The sequence below is a fragment of the Haliaeetus leucocephalus genome, unplaced genomic scaffold (genome assembly GCF_000737465.1).
Source record: "Haliaeetus leucocephalus isolate CR32 unplaced genomic scaffold, Haliaeetus_leucocephalus-4.0 Scaffold451, whole genome shotgun sequence".
Taxonomy (NCBI): Eukaryota; Metazoa; Chordata; class Aves; order Accipitriformes; family Accipitridae; genus Haliaeetus; species Haliaeetus leucocephalus.
In genome coordinates this window covers 8,192,095-8,210,952 of record NW_010972887.1, presented here as the reverse complement: position 1 = coordinate 8,210,952, position 18,858 = coordinate 8,192,095, and the positions used below count along the sequence as shown (strand labels likewise).

At 39.2% G+C, this 18,858-nt stretch overlaps 1 protein-coding gene across 4 annotated transcripts in view; it reads right to left on the bottom strand.

The window, feature by feature from the left end:
- KIF5C (kinesin family member 5C) overlaps window positions 1-18,858 on the bottom strand; it is an 86,037-nt gene that overhangs the window by 26,839 nt on the left and 40,340 nt on the right. For all 4 annotated transcript variants that reach the window (XM_010575202.1, XM_010575201.1, XM_010575203.1 and 1 more), the window contains exons 5-13: window positions 18,729-18,777; window positions 17,789-17,844; window positions 16,776-16,863; window positions 14,609-14,733; window positions 12,451-12,555; window positions 11,959-12,107; window positions 7,459-7,607; window positions 3,128-3,303; window positions 942-1,010 (exon numbers count right to left, since the gene is read on the bottom strand). In XM_010575202.1, coding sequence (XP_010573504.1) covers window positions 942-1,010; window positions 3,128-3,303; window positions 7,459-7,607; window positions 11,959-12,107; window positions 12,451-12,555; window positions 14,609-14,733; window positions 16,776-16,863; window positions 17,789-17,844; window positions 18,729-18,777 — 966 coding nt within the window. The remainder of the gene's footprint in view (window positions 1-941; window positions 1,011-3,127; window positions 3,304-7,458; window positions 7,608-11,958; window positions 12,108-12,450; window positions 12,556-14,608; window positions 14,734-16,775; window positions 16,864-17,788; window positions 17,845-18,728; window positions 18,778-18,858) is intronic.

Here is an 18,858-nt window from a genome sequence, read left to right as displayed (position 1 = left end):
TCTATGACAAGAGAGGTTTCACACCCCAAAAAAGCAGCCAGCATAATGCTGTACTCCAACTGAAGTGGCTTGGGCAGCTGGGAGAGGTACGCTCCTAGAGAATCACTGCAGTGTTTCGTGTAAACAGAGACCAACATTTCAGAACACTAATGATGGGTGAACTCCCACACCAAGATTATATTCTGTCTGAATAGTCCTTCTCCAGTTTCCCCCAGTTTGAAAACCAGCATAAAACCATCCTCTAAGAAATATCAGAGCAACACTTGGGGAACTTGGTGATTTGGTAGCATTGCCAGATTTTGCATCTTCAAAACCTCTTGTAAACAACTGACAAATAAGGAAATGACCTGACTGTAAATTTAGTGATCATATTCCCTATCTTAAAAACAAAACCTGTTTATGTTACAGACAGAAACAATGAAATAAAATGTTTAAAGCAAGCAATCCAAGATTTTAAAGCAAATCCGTGGCAGCACTAATAATCAATTTTTCAGTCTCACCAATTTCTCTCAGTACTGTCTCTGATTGCCAAAATAATGAACATCAGTAATTTATTACCAGGAGTAATTTTTATACTGTCAAACTAGGAAATCTGTGACTACCTGCAGTCCATAGTGTCTGGATACCTGAAAGGATACAGACATATTGAAAAACAGGTTTGAAGTGAAAAATACTGGCCACGCTCCTACCTTGGTATCTCCAGCATCACTTCCCAGCAGGATGGTATGCTATTATAAGGAGTTATCAAGGCTTCACACTCTTCTGAGAATATTATGAAATTTGAAGTTTAAGCTTAGCTGTCACACAGGTTTCTCTTACCTATTGAATTTTAGCCAGTTAATATGAACAACTTTGACAGAATCACTTAACAAGGTGCTAATAAGCAAAATGTAAGGGTTTTTTTAATTTGTTGGTTGGGGGTGGTTTTTTAGTTTTTTTACCTCCTCTTGATCCAACATTTGTTGCTTTAGTTTTTCAGCCAACTGGCTCTGCTGGTTGATTTCATCATCCTGCAATGAAATAGGGTTGGAGATTTTTAATTTCTTTCCACAGTTCTCGTTTGGCCACTTTTTTTTTCCCTTTCTAGAAAAGAAGTAAGAATAATGCCATAGCAAACCTTGTGCACGTTTGAATGGTATGAGAGGGAGAATAATATACATACACAGAGCTATATAGTAAAAGCAATGCACACATGCAGTTGTCTCCAGTATATACCTAAGCAAAGGTCTCTCTGCTGGTAAACAAGACACTGATGTGGTCAGAGTTGCATGTTATAACTTGCAGGAGACTTTGCCAACATATCTGATGTTTTATAGATGTACGAATACATACAGCCCCTCTCTCTCTCTCTTACTCTCCCCAAATTTCAGCTGAAGAGACATCATTAGAGACAGATTTATTAACCAACTACAATTTACAGCTAGCTCTGAACTGCATTAATGAAAAAGGAAGCTCAAATCACAGAACTTGGACCCCTCAACTGCAGAATTTGTATTTTCCCACTCCATCACAGCCCTTGAAGAAAATACTGCCAGGTAATGCACAGACAGGCATCCAATTTTACTGGCATTTCAACTTCCTTGTTAAGACAGCATCCTCACGGGTCGGAACTGATCTTAAATACAGCAGAGAAATGACGATGACTCCACTGTACGAGTCCTTCCTCCAAGATGCCACAGGAGGCACACCAAGCACAGCCCCTGACCAAGTCCCCCTCTGTTCTTGTGATGGATGTCCTTCTCTAAAGGAACTCACCAAAGATAAATGGTTGCTTTTTACCCTATCAGAGTCAATTGATATTTTGTGTTTCACTGACAAGCATGCTAAGAGTGATTTCTGATAGCAAATACAGCTATCAAGCAGAATATTTTGAAACATTTGCTAATACTAACATAGTCCCAGATATAACGTAACAATGGTCTACACTGTAGAGTTATAAAGTTAAAAATGGAGATATTTTGGTTTTGTTTTGGGAATCAAATACCTTATTTCCTATAGTATTGCAGTAATGCACCAAATTACACTTCCCATGTTTTCTAGGGTAAAACTCAAACCTGCTGCCAGTTCCCTCAAGTATAAATCAATGGGCTTTGCTACTTTTGATGAGGGAAAGTGAAAGAATGACTGGCTTTTTTTCTTTTTCTAACCAACACCTAAAAGCTAGAGACTGCTACTGGGAATGTATTCCCCATCACAGAAAAGCTGTAAGTTCTTAAAGACCTTAACTGTTATTTTGAATGCCATCAACATACTGCTGTGTGGAACTGGACTGTGCAGAGAGACCTCACGCACATCAGAGTTAAGGCTTAAACACAACTATCCACACTCCCTCCCTCAGTATTCAGAAACAGTCAAACTTTAATATTAACATTCAAGGAAACAGTGGGCTTTTTTCTGATGTTTTCTTGCTAATTACAATTGAAAGTTAAAATCAAGTTTTGATTCATGATTAAAGCTACCCTGAAAACTTTTGCTAGATAGCCTTTTAAGCTGTTCTCATCCGTAATGGTCAACGATCTTAGTATGCCTTTTTTCCCCATTTCTTATCTTCACACAAGCCAAAGCTATTAATGGCAAGTGCTCAGTAAATGTATTGCTGATTAGCTTTAAGTGCCAATGATGTATTTCAAGCTGTGCAAATAAATAAATAAAAAAGCCACCTGCACTCCAGGCAGTGTTCACAGCTAGAACAACATGAACAAAAGAGACCCAAGGGGTGGTTATATATTTTCCTGAAAATTCTAATACACAATAAATATATAAAAACTATTAAAGATACAGCCTCCCTTTTCTTCTTTCTCCTGTGACTCCAAGATGACGCTACAGTTTGCTGAGGGATTTACAAAAATCACTGAAGGAGTGCTGAAAAGCCTGTACTAAACCCTTAAAATTAAAGGTAAACTTGGCTCCGATTTCACAGAGAATGCCCCCAAACACTATCTGCAGAGGGAACAGAGGCAGACAGCTGACACGACAGGACAAGATCTGGTTTTATGCAGTGATAGGGTTTTGAACTTTGGGACATTTTCCAGTTCATGGTGCTCAAGAAATAGGCAGAGACACCCACCCATTTTGGCTTAGTTTTCCATTTACGCCCAGCGAATGGAGTCAAACCAAATGTTCACACCTTATCATCCAGCTGTCTGTAGAGACTGGCAATCTCATCATCATATTTCTGCTTCTCCTCTGTCGAGATGCTGGCAACAACCGGTGTGATGTTGTCAATAATTGGGGTGTTATCGCAAGGCTCCAGGTTCTTCTGGTCCTTTGCGCTGATCTGTTCATCTTCAGGCACAGCTTCTCCTGCAGGCACACAATCCACGATCATTACAATCCAAGAGAGAGGGTTGCCCAAAACCATGGACATCCCAGGATGGTCCTTCACAGTTGCCGAGAGGGACTCAGCAAAGCAAAGAAGGGCTGTATCCAGCTGTGCAAGGCAGGCAACTGCAATGCATACAAATGACAGGCAAAAATAGGCGTGGAAAGACGGCCATCCTCGTTAGAAAGGTGACCTCCACAGTTAGAAACACAAACGCGCAAAATGCGGCAACAGCGCCAATGGCTGCCATGAAAAACACTGAACTCCTGGCTCCCCTTTCACTCAAGCCCTCTATAGATGGGATTTGCTCCATGGATTACCAGAAGTGTAAATAAGGAGGAAAAAAATCCGACTTTCAGCCTAAAGCCTACTGGCAATTAAATGCCTCTTCCTCTCCAGATTTCCAACTGCCTTATACTCTCTCTCTGCCCCCCATAATGAGCTGCTAGAACACCAGGAAAACAAGCAAGACAGCTGCATTTAAAATGATATTCACCTTCTGCCTTGTCACATCTAAAATTAAAGCGCATACACCAATTTTCAGATGTTGCTTAAGCATACCAGACAGGATGTTCTCCCTACACATTTTCTTTCAAAATCATTTTCTCCAAGGAGTATTTTCTTCGGTAACGTCAGTGCATTGCAATTATGAGCCTGCTGCAGTTCAGTGAAGAGGGACAGGCAAGGCGCTCATGCCAGAAATTGAATCTACTCTCATTAGAGTCTGGTGAGAGACTCTGCGAGCCACGGAATGCTGCACGTGTTGTTCGAGGTGCGGGAAGATTACACCCTACCCTTCTGCACAAACAGGTTTTTTCCTTTTCTATGAAAAGCTACAGTATTTTAGTCCCATAAAGCTTTACTAGACATGCCCCCTGCCAAAACAGTGTAGGCACTATTTATCTTACTGGCAGGGAAACAAGGAAACAGGACAAATATATCAAAAAACAAAAAGGCAGGCTAATTCAGGCCCCAAAGCAAAATAAAACAGGGCATGAAAGAGCACGACCAACTAACGGAGAAGATAGTTTTTTTAAGCTTAAAGCATGAAAAAGAGTAATTTGAAATCAAGCACCACAACCTCTATAAAAGTACTTCACAAAAATACTTTTTGCCCTGTTGCTAATGGCTTGATGATATTTTATAATATTAATGAGAAAAATGTAAATTGCTTTTTCATTGTTGCATTTCACTGGAGCAGACTAGGAAAGGTGGGCTCAGTCCAACCGTGGGACCTTGCACACACAGCAGCGCTCCTCAGGCTGCAGAGAATCCATCAGGAGCCTCCCAAAATGAATCTTTAGATTTTTGTTCATTGGACGAGAACAACCTCCTACCTGTAAAACACAGACCAAATTGTGCACTTGGATATAAGTCTGCTGAAATCCTGCTTCAGTGAGAAGTGGGCACACCCATTTTCTGCTACAATTTTATTTTGTATGTGATTTTCTACATTTATACAATAAGCTATATCAATAGAAAATTCACGCATCTATCTTGCATTTCATATTCAAGATGCAATTTCTGTGACACTTTCATTTGTAAAGAGCCTCCTTTGACAGAATATCCTTCCAAACGATGCTATTGCAGAAGGTCAGACAAGAAATCAATAGTATTTTGAATGCATTGAATGTATTGCTGGGTAACGCCAATGAGAAAAGAAGGATGGACGGAGGGAATGAGGAGGTGTGTATATTTAGACAAAACAATAGAGACAGCACGTTATAAAGCTTGTTTACACAGCATATAGAAGGATCTATACAGGGTTTTTTAAAATAAACATTTCTAGAACAGGAAATAAATTAAAGTCATCACATTTCGCAAACACAGAATGAAAACACGCAGAACATGAGTAGGTTATAAATCCCCAGCACTCCCCAACACCAGCAGCAGACTGACCGTCTCCATAGCGATTGCGCTATGCTGATAAGGGAAATATTCCCTGTGCTGAAGTCTCCAGAGAAAGACAGGGAGTGCAATCATTAGGTAACGACCTCATCTGAAAGGCAAGTAAATAGTGCAGGGAGCTGATAGAAGGAAGCAATTTTTTGCACCCATAATGGTCAGGTATTATCTTTTAAGTAGTGATTTCACCCAGGATGTTCAAAACCAGACTTGACTGTGCACAACAAATTGTGAGCAATAATTAGATCACAGATTTGTTCTCGCTTTAGATACTTCACGTTTGCAAGAGTTACATACTATTGAACTGCGGGAGACATCAATACGTAGGACCTGGATGACAAGCAATTTAGAAAATAAAAATTACTCCAAAGAAGCAGTATTTTACTTCTGGGGTTTATTGGGATTTCAGGCTGAAGGGTTGGTTTCTTTGGGTTGGGGAGTTGTTTGTTGGTTTGAAGTTTGGGGGTTGATTTTTTTTTTTTTTTTTTAATACGTGGAATAAAAAAATTAAAAGTAAGAATGGTTTGCTAAAATTATTTGTCAATGTTCCACATTAAATAAAAATTCTTTAATTTGTACGTATGCAGAAAAATATTCTTCCTCCTCTACCATCCTACACTTCATCTTACAACCTACCCTGAACAGCAATTCCCTATGTTTCTAAACAGAAAATTGGCTGTTCTCAAAATAAATTTCACTTAGAAGCCATAGAAGGAGACAAGTGGCGATGATTCTTCTAATCAGATTACACTCCTAATCATTGTACTAACGGACTAATTATTCTAATGTTAAACTCAATTATAAAAAAAAAAAAAAACCCAAACCAAAATAAGATCTAGTTACTTTACAGCATAACGGAACTGACAACAAAAAAACAATCAAACATAATGACATTTTACCTTTTCTTTATTAGTATTACTAACATTATGTGCTGGTATTGGCTGGAGGAGATTTTTTGGCAGGAGGAGTTCATTGCAACGTTAAACACTGTAACTTGACCCAAACTACTAAGGCAGGAACCACGTGAACCAAGGGAGGAGAAGCCTTACAAGAAGCAGTGCAAGCGCAGCAGGGACCCGACCTGAGCTGGCTTTGGTGCCCAGTAACTCCACACAACACACCACCTCTCCTGTCCCGAGTGACCGCCAGAACTGATGGAGCCCAAAGTCATGGACTAAATGAGCTCAATGGACATTTGTGGACATTTTACAGACATTTCACAGGGGTGGTCCATAGACGAAGGGAATGGTATCTGTGTATTGTATCAAAGGATGGGCAGGGTGGTGGGGGTTACTGAAGTCGTATTGGACAGTGTGGGACCTGAGCATGACGTAACTGGTATTGAATAAGGGGTGGAGAATGTGCTGGGTTTGGCTGGGATAGAGTTAATTTTCTTCACAGTAGCTAGTATGGGGCTATGTTTTGGATTTGTGCTGAAAAGAGTGTTGATAATTCAGGGATGTTTTCGTCACTGCTGAGCAGTGCTTACCCAGAGCCAAGGGCTGTTCTGCTTCTCACCCCACCCCAGCCACGAGGAGGATGGGGGGGCACAAAGAGTTGGGAGGGGACACAGCTGGGACAGCTGACCCCGACTGACCCAAGGGATATCCCAGACCATACAACCTCACACTCAGCATATAAAACTGGAGGAAGAAGAAGGAAGGGGGTGGACGTTCAGAGTGATGCCATTTGTCTTCCCAAGAAACCATTACACATGATGAAGCCCTGCTTTCCTGGAGATGGCTGAACACCTGCCTGCCCATGGGAAGTGATGAATTAATTCCTTGTTTTGCTTTGCCTGCGTGCATGGCTTTTGCTTTCCCTATTAAAGTGTCTTCATCTCAGCCCACAAGTTTTCTCACTTTTACCCTTCCGATTCTCTCCCCCATCCCATTGGGCGGGGGGGAAAGTGAGCGAGCAGCTGCGTGGTGCTTGGTTGCTGGCTGAGGTTAAACCACAACACATTATTAAACATTATTGATGCCTTCCTGTATTCTCTACATCTGATATCACACTAGTTTTGGCATGTAAAATGGTACCTTCTGTAAATGGCTGCTGCTGGTTTCCTGGTTTTTGCTTCTTCACATTTCAGTTATTATTATGAAGCATGAGTGACAACTCTGAATGGTGAGCTTAGAATTAGTATGACTCTTGTGATTTAAGGCAAGATTTAAACATACGTAACTTAAAAATACAAAGACATGTACCCATTCCCATTTTCTGGTACGTACCATTTCTCCACCTGTTCAGTTCCAGCTCTAGATGCTGGATAACATTCTTTAGACTCTTATTTTTGTCCTTCTCCTTCTCGTACTTTTTCTTCCACTCCTCCGCAGTCAGCTCCAGATTCACAGAGACCGTGTTCTTAATCGTCTTAGCTCTGCACAATGAAACCAGAAAGTGTCAGTTGCTCTGCAACTTTTATCTCAATACAACAGTAAAGATTCAGAAATGTTTCCGTAACACAAAGGGAAACTACTAAACATTTGCAATTTATTTTCTAAAGTGCAATGCCACAATTCAGTTTGCCTTCAAACCCTCAGTACCGTTACTACCTGGAAGCCTCAATAGAAAGTTTTCTGTATCAAAATCCAGCAGCCAGGGACCAGTTAGACATGGATCTGCCTCTTCAGATTCTTCCAAAGAAAGCAGCTCTGGAAACTGTTCTTGGATTAAGGATAAAACCAAGTCCTGTCATTACTGCTCTAATAGGTAAGCTGTCACCTCGCAGCTCCTCCTGGCCTGGCACCCACCGTAGATTACCCCACACCAGTGTCCGACCACGGGCTTGTCCCATCCCTTAACAACCAACCCTTAAGCTCCACCAACAAAACTCAGCCATATTTCAAGCGTCACAGTGTGAAGGATATCAACGCATGGAAGCAGAGATATGGAAATTTATCCTTCTTAAAAGCCAAACGGCACTTTCAAATACATTTTTGGGGGTGGAAAGAAAGGAAGGAGGAGAATTGCGGGTCACCATCAGGTAACTGGGTTACTGCTGGGCTGAGGAAGGCTCTCGGGGGGAGGGAGGCTGAACTCATGACTGGGCCACTGTAGGCAGGCTCACAAGTTACTGCCTCTCTAGGCAAAAATATCACAAAATTTAAACCCTTCTAACAACAACCACCACCACTTCATTATTGTGAAAGGGCTTAGCTCCAACTGAACCTAAACAATTGCACTAGAAAATGCAAAGCAAGCAGAAAAAGATGCATTGCACCTACTCTAGCAAATCCACATTTAAAAAGAAAACGCAAACAAATCAGTATGAATTAAGAAAGCTTCAGATCTTTGCTCTTCACTGCTCTGACACCGAGTCCCTCCAAATGACTCCAGTGTTATTAATAAAATAGAGGCTAAGTAAAGGATAACAGACAAACCTCCCACCGGTTTGTAAAGAGTAGGCTGAAACACCCATGCAAGAAACTACATCTGGGAATGGGCTATAGATGCACTGGCTGACTCTCCTTTGGGGCGAGCACATGATCTTAAATATTTTCTTCACACCTCCACTTACTGATTCTAAAGCACCCTTAAAAGTGTGGCTAATCACTAAAAATCCTGAAAGTTTGTTTTGTCAGCAAGAAAACACTCCCATTTCTGTACCTCATACTCCAAACTGTGCTCCAGTGATTTGCGCTATGTGGCAAGCAGGAGTTTTATTACCTTAGGAATATTTAAAAATAACCCTGTAGTTCTAAAATAATGCCTAATGGTTAGCTTTTACATACTGTCTCTGCCAAAAGCACGGCTCAAGTTTCCACTCATTTAACTGTACCGGGGAAAAAAATGCCACACCATAAAGTTTATCGACTGTGTTACCCTAATGATGGATGAAGTACTTACAGGCAACTAAAATTAAAAATAATATAAAAACACAAGAAAAGATGAGCAGAAAGAGAAGAAACCGACTTGCTACTAACAGAGGAGCACATGCACACGTTGATTAGTATAAGTGGACCTGCTAAGATGAATTTTACTCCTGACACTTATTTTAATGGTGACATAATTCTTTTTTGCTAGGAAGAAATGGAGGAACCAGTAATCACCCATGACTCATATACCTTCCCTTTAATGTTATTCAGGTCCTTATACTGTCACATCAGAAAAATGCAACATCACAACCGAAGAGCCTGTAAAAGAAACCACTTCCTGTAGACAGCAATATTCCTATCCCAAATGCTAACAAATAACACTGTGTATGTATAGTATGTGTGCTGCTCTGCAGGTCTAGTGCATCATCAGTCCTCCTACTTGTATTTCCTTTCTTACAATTAAATGCTCTCCACAAGGAACTCCTATTTCAGCCCAATTCTATAGCTTTTAAGCAAACAAAGACCCCATAATAAACCTCAACCAACCACTCTCACAAAGTATTTAGCTACTTTCCCAGTTCCTTCAGCTGACATCCTAGTCCTCTGTAAGGAACACTTTAAAAATGTTCCTTTTCCTAGAAAAGTGTTAGTCATGTCACATCACTCTCCAAGCTCTTCTAGCCAGGGTATGCAGAACTGGTTTGAAAATTAGTTTGCCCCAAACAGAAAGGCAAGTTTCACCGATTACTGAAAAGAGAAATGAAACCAAGAGAAATGGAAATAACACAGAAACTGGATTTCCTCTAGTGCCCAAGCATACAACCTCCCTGAGATCCTGGAGCACTGTTACACGTTACAGAGCAAACGCAAACCCCTTTTAATCTAGATTAAAAAAATAAAATAATTTTAAAAATGCTACACTACCTTTTAATCCCCTTAATCTGAGCTATTATATTTTACTGCCTACATTTCTTTCTATTTAATACCATACCTGCAGACAGAGAGTTCAGCATAACAGGAAGCAGACTGAAACCTAACACAGTACCTACTCATCTTTTTAAAATTAAATGTCCCTTGCGGCTGCGTTACTGCCCTGGAGCCTTATCCAGAATGAATTAGGAGGACCTTTGGAACTGCTCTTCAGGTCTACAGAGGTGCAAGACTCACAGTCGTCTGAAAACACCTGCAGTCAGAAAATTGTACGTGGGGAGGTTTAAACTGTGAGCCACCAAAACATTTCAACTTTTACCATCAACAAAAACTGCAACTCATTATACTTCAGAGTTGTTAACAATCTTCATTTAATTACTGCATCTTAATATTTGCATTTACTCAAAATTTCTGTAACACACATTATAGTATACTGGATTTCAAGAGAAGCTTACATCTTCACTGACTTAAACTCATATTCATCATACAACAGTGAATTAAATCTACAAAGCAACCCTTAACCTGATTATGTTAATGACCACTTCCTCCTTTTATAGTCCTTTTCCATAAAAACTTACTGCAGCGACCTGTGAAGTTCCCTTTGGGGAGCTTTTCCTGCGTGCTGTGATTTAAGTGAGTAGCTTATAGTTCTGCAGTGAAGGAAGGAAACGCTACAGGAAGCGGAGATCAGAGGAATTCATGCTTTTTGCATCTACCTGGCTTGCAGCACGTGGGTCCCTCCCCACCTTGGACAAATCCCAGCAGCAGATGACAAGGACAAGTCAATACTGGTTCTGGCAATGCTAGATGGAGAGCGTGTTGCAGAACTGTCCTCCAGCCCTAACCTGCACTAATCCACAACTCTCCATTAAGAGGGACTGCACCCCACTGCAGCTGTTTGTCCTGCACTTTGACGTACTCTCCTATGGATACACTAAAGGGATCACCTTCCCTCACGCAAATCTAAAGAAAGCTCACATTAAACGATAAAAGTGGGGCAATGAATTAATAGAAGATTGTCAGATTAATTTTTTATACATGATTTTACTTGCCAATATAAAATGCTCCTTCACAGTATGGGCTTCGATGGAAAAACTATGTATGGTGGAAAACATCCCATTTTCAGACAAAGACAAATTTATTGTATTGTACAAACTATTAAATAAATCCTATTTCAAACAATCATAACTTGCTAATATTTTCCCTTTCTGCTTTACACAAAGAAAACGAGTAATTTTCCAAAGTATCAGAGTTCTCCTCAATTACAACAAAAGCAGTAATTATGTAATGAGCCTGACCTATTTTCACAAATTTTCCAAATGTATTTCACATGACTATTGCCAACTAACACATATGGAAGAGAAATTTTCTTTCTGAACACTTCCACACTTATTTCATCCTTGCTTGTTTCTGAGGACTTGTTCCTAAATTGTTAAGATGCTTCAATCATACAAAAATGTCTGTGAGCTATCATGGTAATCTACTGAAGTTGTCAATATTACACTGTGTCCACATTCTTCATTTTTCTTAAAGGTTAAAAAACATTTTTTACAATCCTACCAATAATCCCTGAGATGCCATTCAAAGAGAAGACACATCTTAAAAGCATTGAGAGCAGTCTCAGATAAAGCAAAACCAAACATTTTCCACTGAGTTAGCCAAGAGAAAACTGCCCAATACCATTATCTTCCCCATAAAATTTCAAGGAACAACCATAACGCTTTGCACTTTCTGCAGGAAAAATTACCAGAGCTTCTAAGTAGTGCAGCTGCTGGCCAACATTAACATTTATTTTTCTGGTACCATAGGGAATGAAAAGACGGTTTTCTCAAGTGCTCCAGTACTATTTTTGAACAACTCCAGAAACCATAACCTCCTTATTTTAAAATGCCTACTCATCTTGCTCCCCTCAGCACAGCTGGCTCAGAACACACGGAAGAGCCCGAGTAAGTGCCATTCAGCCTAATGCCGAGTAGGACTCACCGCTGTCCGAACATCAGGGTCGACTTTGTTTCTGCTTCGTTGAACACAGAAGGAGAACAGCATATCACGATGGTGGTTCTGCAGTTCCCACCAAGGGAATCCTGAAGTATTCGGGTCATTTTGCTGTCTCGGTATGGAACATGGGTTTTCTAATCAAAATATAAGTAAGAGACAAGAACAATTTTTTAAAAATAATGATATTGTAATGAGAGAGAACATTAGTTGACAATGACAGGTTTAATGGATTTGAAGCACACAGTCCTGAAGAGTAATTGTTTTGATTGTGCTAAGATTGGATAACCACTCAAGTGAAATCACTGAGAATTAGTTTCCTATCTTTAGTAGAATAGCAAAAGTGTCACTAGTTTGTGGTTGGAAAGCTAATATTTTCTTCTTTCTGAATTGAAACATTAGCTTATTTTTTTACGTGCATGGCAAAGAAACAGATAAATAAAAAGCCATTCTTTAACAACACAAAACAGGATTACTTACAGTTCCTTCTGCCAAGGCAGATATCACATTGCCTAAAGCAGACAAAGACTTATTGATATTTTTAGCTTCATCAAGAACAGCGCCCTCCGCTCCGGTTTTGCTGACCTACCAAAGAGAGCAGGCAACAGTCAGGCTCAGCTACCAGCAAGCGCCTCTACGAATACAGCTACAGAGCAGATAGTGCAACAGTTAAAGATGCTCTTGGATGAAAAGCAAAGCAAGCTTATCCTCAGCACGAAGAAGAATTTTATAGGCACTTCTTTGTTAGTGGAAGCCTGTAATACGTGAGGCAGGCTGTCCCCCTGTAGCCCAGGGAGGTCCACAGGGGAGCAGATCTCCACCTGCAGCCCAGGGAGGACCCCACGCCGGAGCAGGGGGATGCCCGAAGGAGGCTGGGACCCCATGGGAAGCCCACGCTGGAGCAGGCTCCTGGCAGGACTTGTGACCCCGCAGGGGACCCACACTGGAGCAGTCTGTGCCTGAAGGACTGCAGCCTGGGGAAGGGACCCACGCTGGAGCAGTTGGTGGAGGACTGTCTCCCATGGGAGGGACCCCACGCTGGAGCAGGGGAAGAGAGTGAGGAGTCCTGCCCCTGAGGAGGAAGGAGCAGCAGAGACAACGTGTGATGGACTCACTCCAAACCCCATTCCCCATCCCCCTGCGCTGCTGGGGGGGAGGAGGGAGAGAATTCAGGAATAAAGTTGAGCCCAGGAAGAAGGGAGGGGTGGGGGGGAAGGTGTTTTAAGATTTGGTTTTATTTCTCATTATCCTACTCTGGTTTGATTGGCAATAAATTAATTTTCCCCAAGTCGAGTCTATTTTGCCTGTGACAGTAATTGGTTGAGTGATCTCTCCCTGTCCTTATCTTGACCCACGAGCCTTTCGTTATATTTTCTCTCCCCTGCCCAGCTGAGGAAGGGAGTGATGGAGCAGCTTTGGTCAGCACCTGGCCTCCAGCCAGGGTCAACCCACCACACTACATTAAAACTACAGTATCTGTACTTTCCTCTAAAAATGCCACATGACAAAAAAGGAAACATAACTGTATCTTTTAAGAAGACAATCTACCAAGGAAACCCTTATTTCAGGTTTTCTGTACAATGTCCAAACAAACGTAATGAACCACAAAAGTGTAGTTTTCAGAGGAGAGTAGAGCCTGACTAGGAACTCATTTTCTAAACACCACTAGGAGTTTTTAATTTAACATTTAGTATTATATGCAATAATGGAAATTAATACAATTAATTACTGTGGTGAATGGCTTCCATATTGTACCAATGGGTTATCAACTAGTGTGTCCCAACGAGCAACCTGAAAGCTCCACAGTCCATCAAACAAAATCATTTATTTTACTTCTCATTTTCAGAAAGAAATGGAAATCTGTAACCACAATGAAAGACATTGCTTCATCATGAGTAACTATTTTGACACGCACAGTTGTCACCCAGGATCCAGCTTGAATAAAGAATTCCATAGCGTTGCAAAATGATGAGGTTTATAATTTATTTATTTCATTTACAGTTAAACAATTTGAACACTCCAAAAGAAGTTAGAATGAGAACTGGGAAACAATGACATTTTTGCACTGCAGTACTGTTCTAGACCATTACTCTTTTGGTAAACAGATACAAGTTCTTTTCTGGTTATTATTTTTCTATATTGGAAAAGAGAAATAGTCACCACAAGCAAAAGAGTCATTCAGGGAGCTTCAAATAGACTTCAGCTGTATAACTGCATTAAATGCTGTTATTTCATTGATTTAATTTGTGAAATAATTACCAAAAACCTAGAAAAAGGACATGTCTGAATATAAGCAAATTAAAATAGCTGTCTAATTTGACAAATTACATTAAAATTACATTACTTTCTTCAAATACCCGTAAGTAAATGTGAAGCTATATAAATGTACACTGGTTCAATCCATTATAAATGAAGCTATATTGCAGATCTGGGGGTTTTGCATTTCATACCAATAGTTCTGATCTGCTCCTGTTCTCCATCCCACATAAAAAAAAAAAAAAAAAATTGCCATACTAATCATAACCTAAGATAAAACTTCTGTAAAACCCAGCTTAGTTTTGCACTGACACACATTCACATGATCAGTTGAGTGATCCCACTAGGATCATTCAGCAGTTTACGAAAAAGGAAAGATTACCTTCTCGCTTCCAGCCAAGTCTACCAAGTAAAGCTTTCCACTGAGTTTCTTCTCAGTTTCAACATTCTCTTGTTTAATATTAATGAGGAAGATACTGTGGCTCCTTGAGCTGTGTTCATTCATATCTGCAATCACATTTGAAAGGTTCTGTTTAAATGACTATAACCTGACTAGAAATTATTTTGCATCAGAGCTAGCCTATGGCTAACAAATTCAAAAGTACAAGGCAATTCACTGGAGAGCCCAGACCACTGTACTGACAGCAGTGTCTACACCAAAAACTGTAAATAGAGCTACAGAATGAGCTCCTACTTTCTCCAAGCACAACTAAATTAACCAGTTTCATGACAAATGACAGCCTTGGGAAAAAAGCTTTTTTTTATTTTATTTTATTCTGTCTTTTTGAAAGTTTTTTTATTCCACTGAAGCAATAAAATTTGACCAGAAATAGTAAAAAATAACAACAAAAAAAGTCATAGCATAAGAATAATAAAATAAAATTTCACAGATACCGTAAGAACTAAGGTTCTGCCCTCTTATGCTTTGTCATGACTATAGACAACTCATACAAAAAAACCTGCTGTGATATAACATACACTATTTAGACACAGAACTACAATGAAGATGTATGTTCAGCAACCTGGACAGAGGAATAATTTTGAGCTGAGCAAGAGAATTTAAAGAGAAATAATAATAATAGCAATAAAAAGAAGTTGGGCAGGTCTCAGTGCAATTGTGTGAGGAGATCTCCCAATATTTTAGCAAAAGTTTTCATCAAAACCATATTATTTAAGTTAAAATTTTAGAGTGATTTTTATTGCTTATGTAATTAAAAATCCCCCTTCACCCAGGCAGCAGGTAAAACACAGGCAGCTACAGTTTCAGCTTCCACTTATTCAAGTTTGACTGTAACCATGTCATGCTTGAAGTTTCATAAAGTAGCAAAAAGAAAACATTATGAATCAGTAAACCACTTTCATCCGTTTTCTCTATTTTCTCTGTCACTTTAAAATCCACTACCACCTTTCCCCATTCACATTCACAGCAATATTTATATTTATCTGAATTCCCTTTTTCTCCTCCATCTCCAAACTCATTTGTTTTCAATAAGAATTCTAAATTTGCTCCTCACCATTTCAGTCTAGGTAAAATTCATTCTCTGTCAACTTTTGTCAGAACTTTTCTGTACGCATCAAATGCAACAGGTAGTATCACAGCAAAAGGTGTATCTGGATATTTTTTGTTAAATCAGAATAGCAGAAACAACGGGAGGAAACATTACTCAGAAAAAAGAGAATACGTTTCTATTAGTATGAAGAGAAAGGCATGGGGAAGCTAAAGCAACATAGTATTTACCAAAGCAAGAAGGTAGAGACATGGAAGAGAAAGAAGTTGCCTACTGCATCATAAAAAATAAAATAAAATTTAAAAAAAACAAACAAACAACAAAAAAACCACCACCCAACAAAAACAAACCCATCCCCCAAAACCCACGCCACCACCAAGATTTGAGTTACAAGCTGAGGTTCTGCCAAGCTCACTGTTTGGATCAAAGACATCTTACAGTATAAGTTGGGAAGCAGGACAAAGATACCTGCCCTATTTATCACGCTAATGCTAGTAGGCTGCATGCAACACAACATCAACAAATTTGGCACGGGCTGAAGTGATTATTATGTTTTTTAATTCGGAAAGATTCATTTGCTTTGCCATCGTTGGAACTCAGTCCAAGTCACTGCTTCACTAGGATGACTTGCAAGAGGTAAACAGGCAGAGTCTGATAACTGCTTGGCAGTCTTTGCCTGCCGTTTGACCAGTGAATTGCTCCAAGTTCTTGACTTGTAGCACAAAGTAGAATGTACGTACATTATTTCAGTTACACATCATTTCAAAATATCTATACTATGTGTAACAATACATATTTTGAAGTTTTATATAACAATACTATATAATGCCATATATTAAATTCAGGAGTTCTCAAAGCTGAAAGTCAATAAATGTTTCTGTATGCAGTGAAGCGGTAAAAAAAGTACAGCTCTATTAATTTGAAAGCATTACAATTTGTGCATCATTACATCGTTCACATGAACAGGAAGAATCAATACACCACTAGGAAGCTACAAACACCCACACTTTGTGGCCAGAAAAGGTTCCACAGAATACTTACTTGTAACAGCTACATGACGGTTTGCTTTCCCTTCATCAATGACATCCAAAACTTCTTCAGGACTAGATACAAATCTTTCTGTACAACCCTAGAAATATGCAAGTTGAAAACAGAAAAGTTTAGGAAATGTCCTAGTACTCCAAATGCCATCAGGAAGATGTCTATGTCATTAGCACTGATGAACAAAATAATTAGAAGAACCATCAACATCCAACATGATCATTAGCGAGGCAACGGACCAAAACATGCCTTTGTATGACTTTCAGGAGGAGTCCACGGGATAACTTGAGAGACAATTTTCTTTCACAACATTAAAGACTCCATCAAATTCAAACATGCAGCAGAAAAGAGTTTCTATACGTAGACCACATGGAATGATACGGCATATATTCCTGTTACTAATTTGGGTTAGATTCCATACCCAAATTAGTTTTTCTCTCTCAAACTGTAAGACAAGATGCATAGTCCTTGTTCTCTGCCCTAATGCAGTATTACTGAAGGATTTATTTTAATCAAATTTTTTTTGCCCTCACCAGGATGAGAATAAATGGAATAATATTGTACATATATTATTAAGGCTCACATATGTTCATAACAAGTATATCACATTTAAGGGAGGGCCCAGGAAGTCATAAAACAAATTCCTAACCCAACAAATCTATTCTAAAACATTGCGAGATTACAGCATCTATGCAACAAGATATTAAAGAACAAAATTCTTCTCAAGATGTTCTCTTTCACGGCTGACATGAAACGGAATATGAATACCTAAAATTTAACACCATACTAACAAAATGTAAATGTTTGAAGTCAGGAAAATAAAGCAAACATGATTCAAGCCCATTAATATTTCAGGAAACTGTTTAAATCCAAGGACCAATACTGCTTGAACATTCAAGACTCGAACAAGAGTTGAACCATTTCAGCAAATGCACCGAGATACAAATGGAAATGTGTAAATAAATGCATAGGTGAGAAAGAATGAAAAACGGAGCATCAAATTTTCCTTGTACCTTAACATATGGAACTCTGTTTTTATCTTCATGTACAGCGAGGTTTGTCTTTGACACTAGAAAAAAAGATGGACATCATCAGGAATATTCCACAGGTAATAATGTGTCAACTGTAGGCATGACAGACGAATATCATGAATGTATTAAATTTGCAAATGAGAATTGTAGTCGCTTCCCACTCCTTATGAACTACAAATATTTCTGTTATATAAAACTCATTTCTTGTTCTGTCAATCTTGTACCTGTTTCTTTAAAGTTAACTTTATGGCACAAAAGCTTTTGTTTATTGCTTGGTTTAATAAAATAAACACAGACCAAGCTGGATTTTGCCAAACCAGCAAGAATTTCAAAAGAGACAGAACTCCTCACTGGAATTCAAAAAAGCACAAATACAGGTTCCTGGTTTTGTGTTACCATTAGCATACATTTCCCTGTCTTCAGACTGATTCAAACACAGACAATTCACACTTTCATTAACACACAGCACATATATACAGAGACACAAGCTGTAAGAGAGAGAGATCACTCCCAACAGACTCTACCTAACAGAGGCAAAGCAAGGAATAAGTTGAATTGAATGTATTCTAAATTTAACAGAAAAACCTCAACAGAACAGTATATACATTTTTAAATTACTGTTTTACTTCAAGAATATACAATGCCAATGAGGCTCAGACCTGCTTTGAAGTATGTAAAATTCTCTGTACTCACTGATTTATAATCAAGCTATGTAGCACTGCAGAAGTAACTGTGCAAGAGTCAGAGATCAGATAACTTAAATTGCAAAATTCTCTTTCACAAACCCTGTCATACAGCTTAAATTTAAATCCCTCTCAAAGAACGTAACTCTTTCCCCTTAAGCGTTGATTCAAAGTACTATACCAAGCCAAAAAACACTTAAGAAATGCAGAACTTACCACATGGGAAATGCAGAACTTACCATCAAGTAGGTCCCTTATTTTGTCCAAATATATCTCAAAGTAGGAAACCTAATTAAATAATCATAAACATTACCGATTTAAACTTTGGCAATTGAAAAGTCTCTGTACCTATATTTCCATATCTGTCAA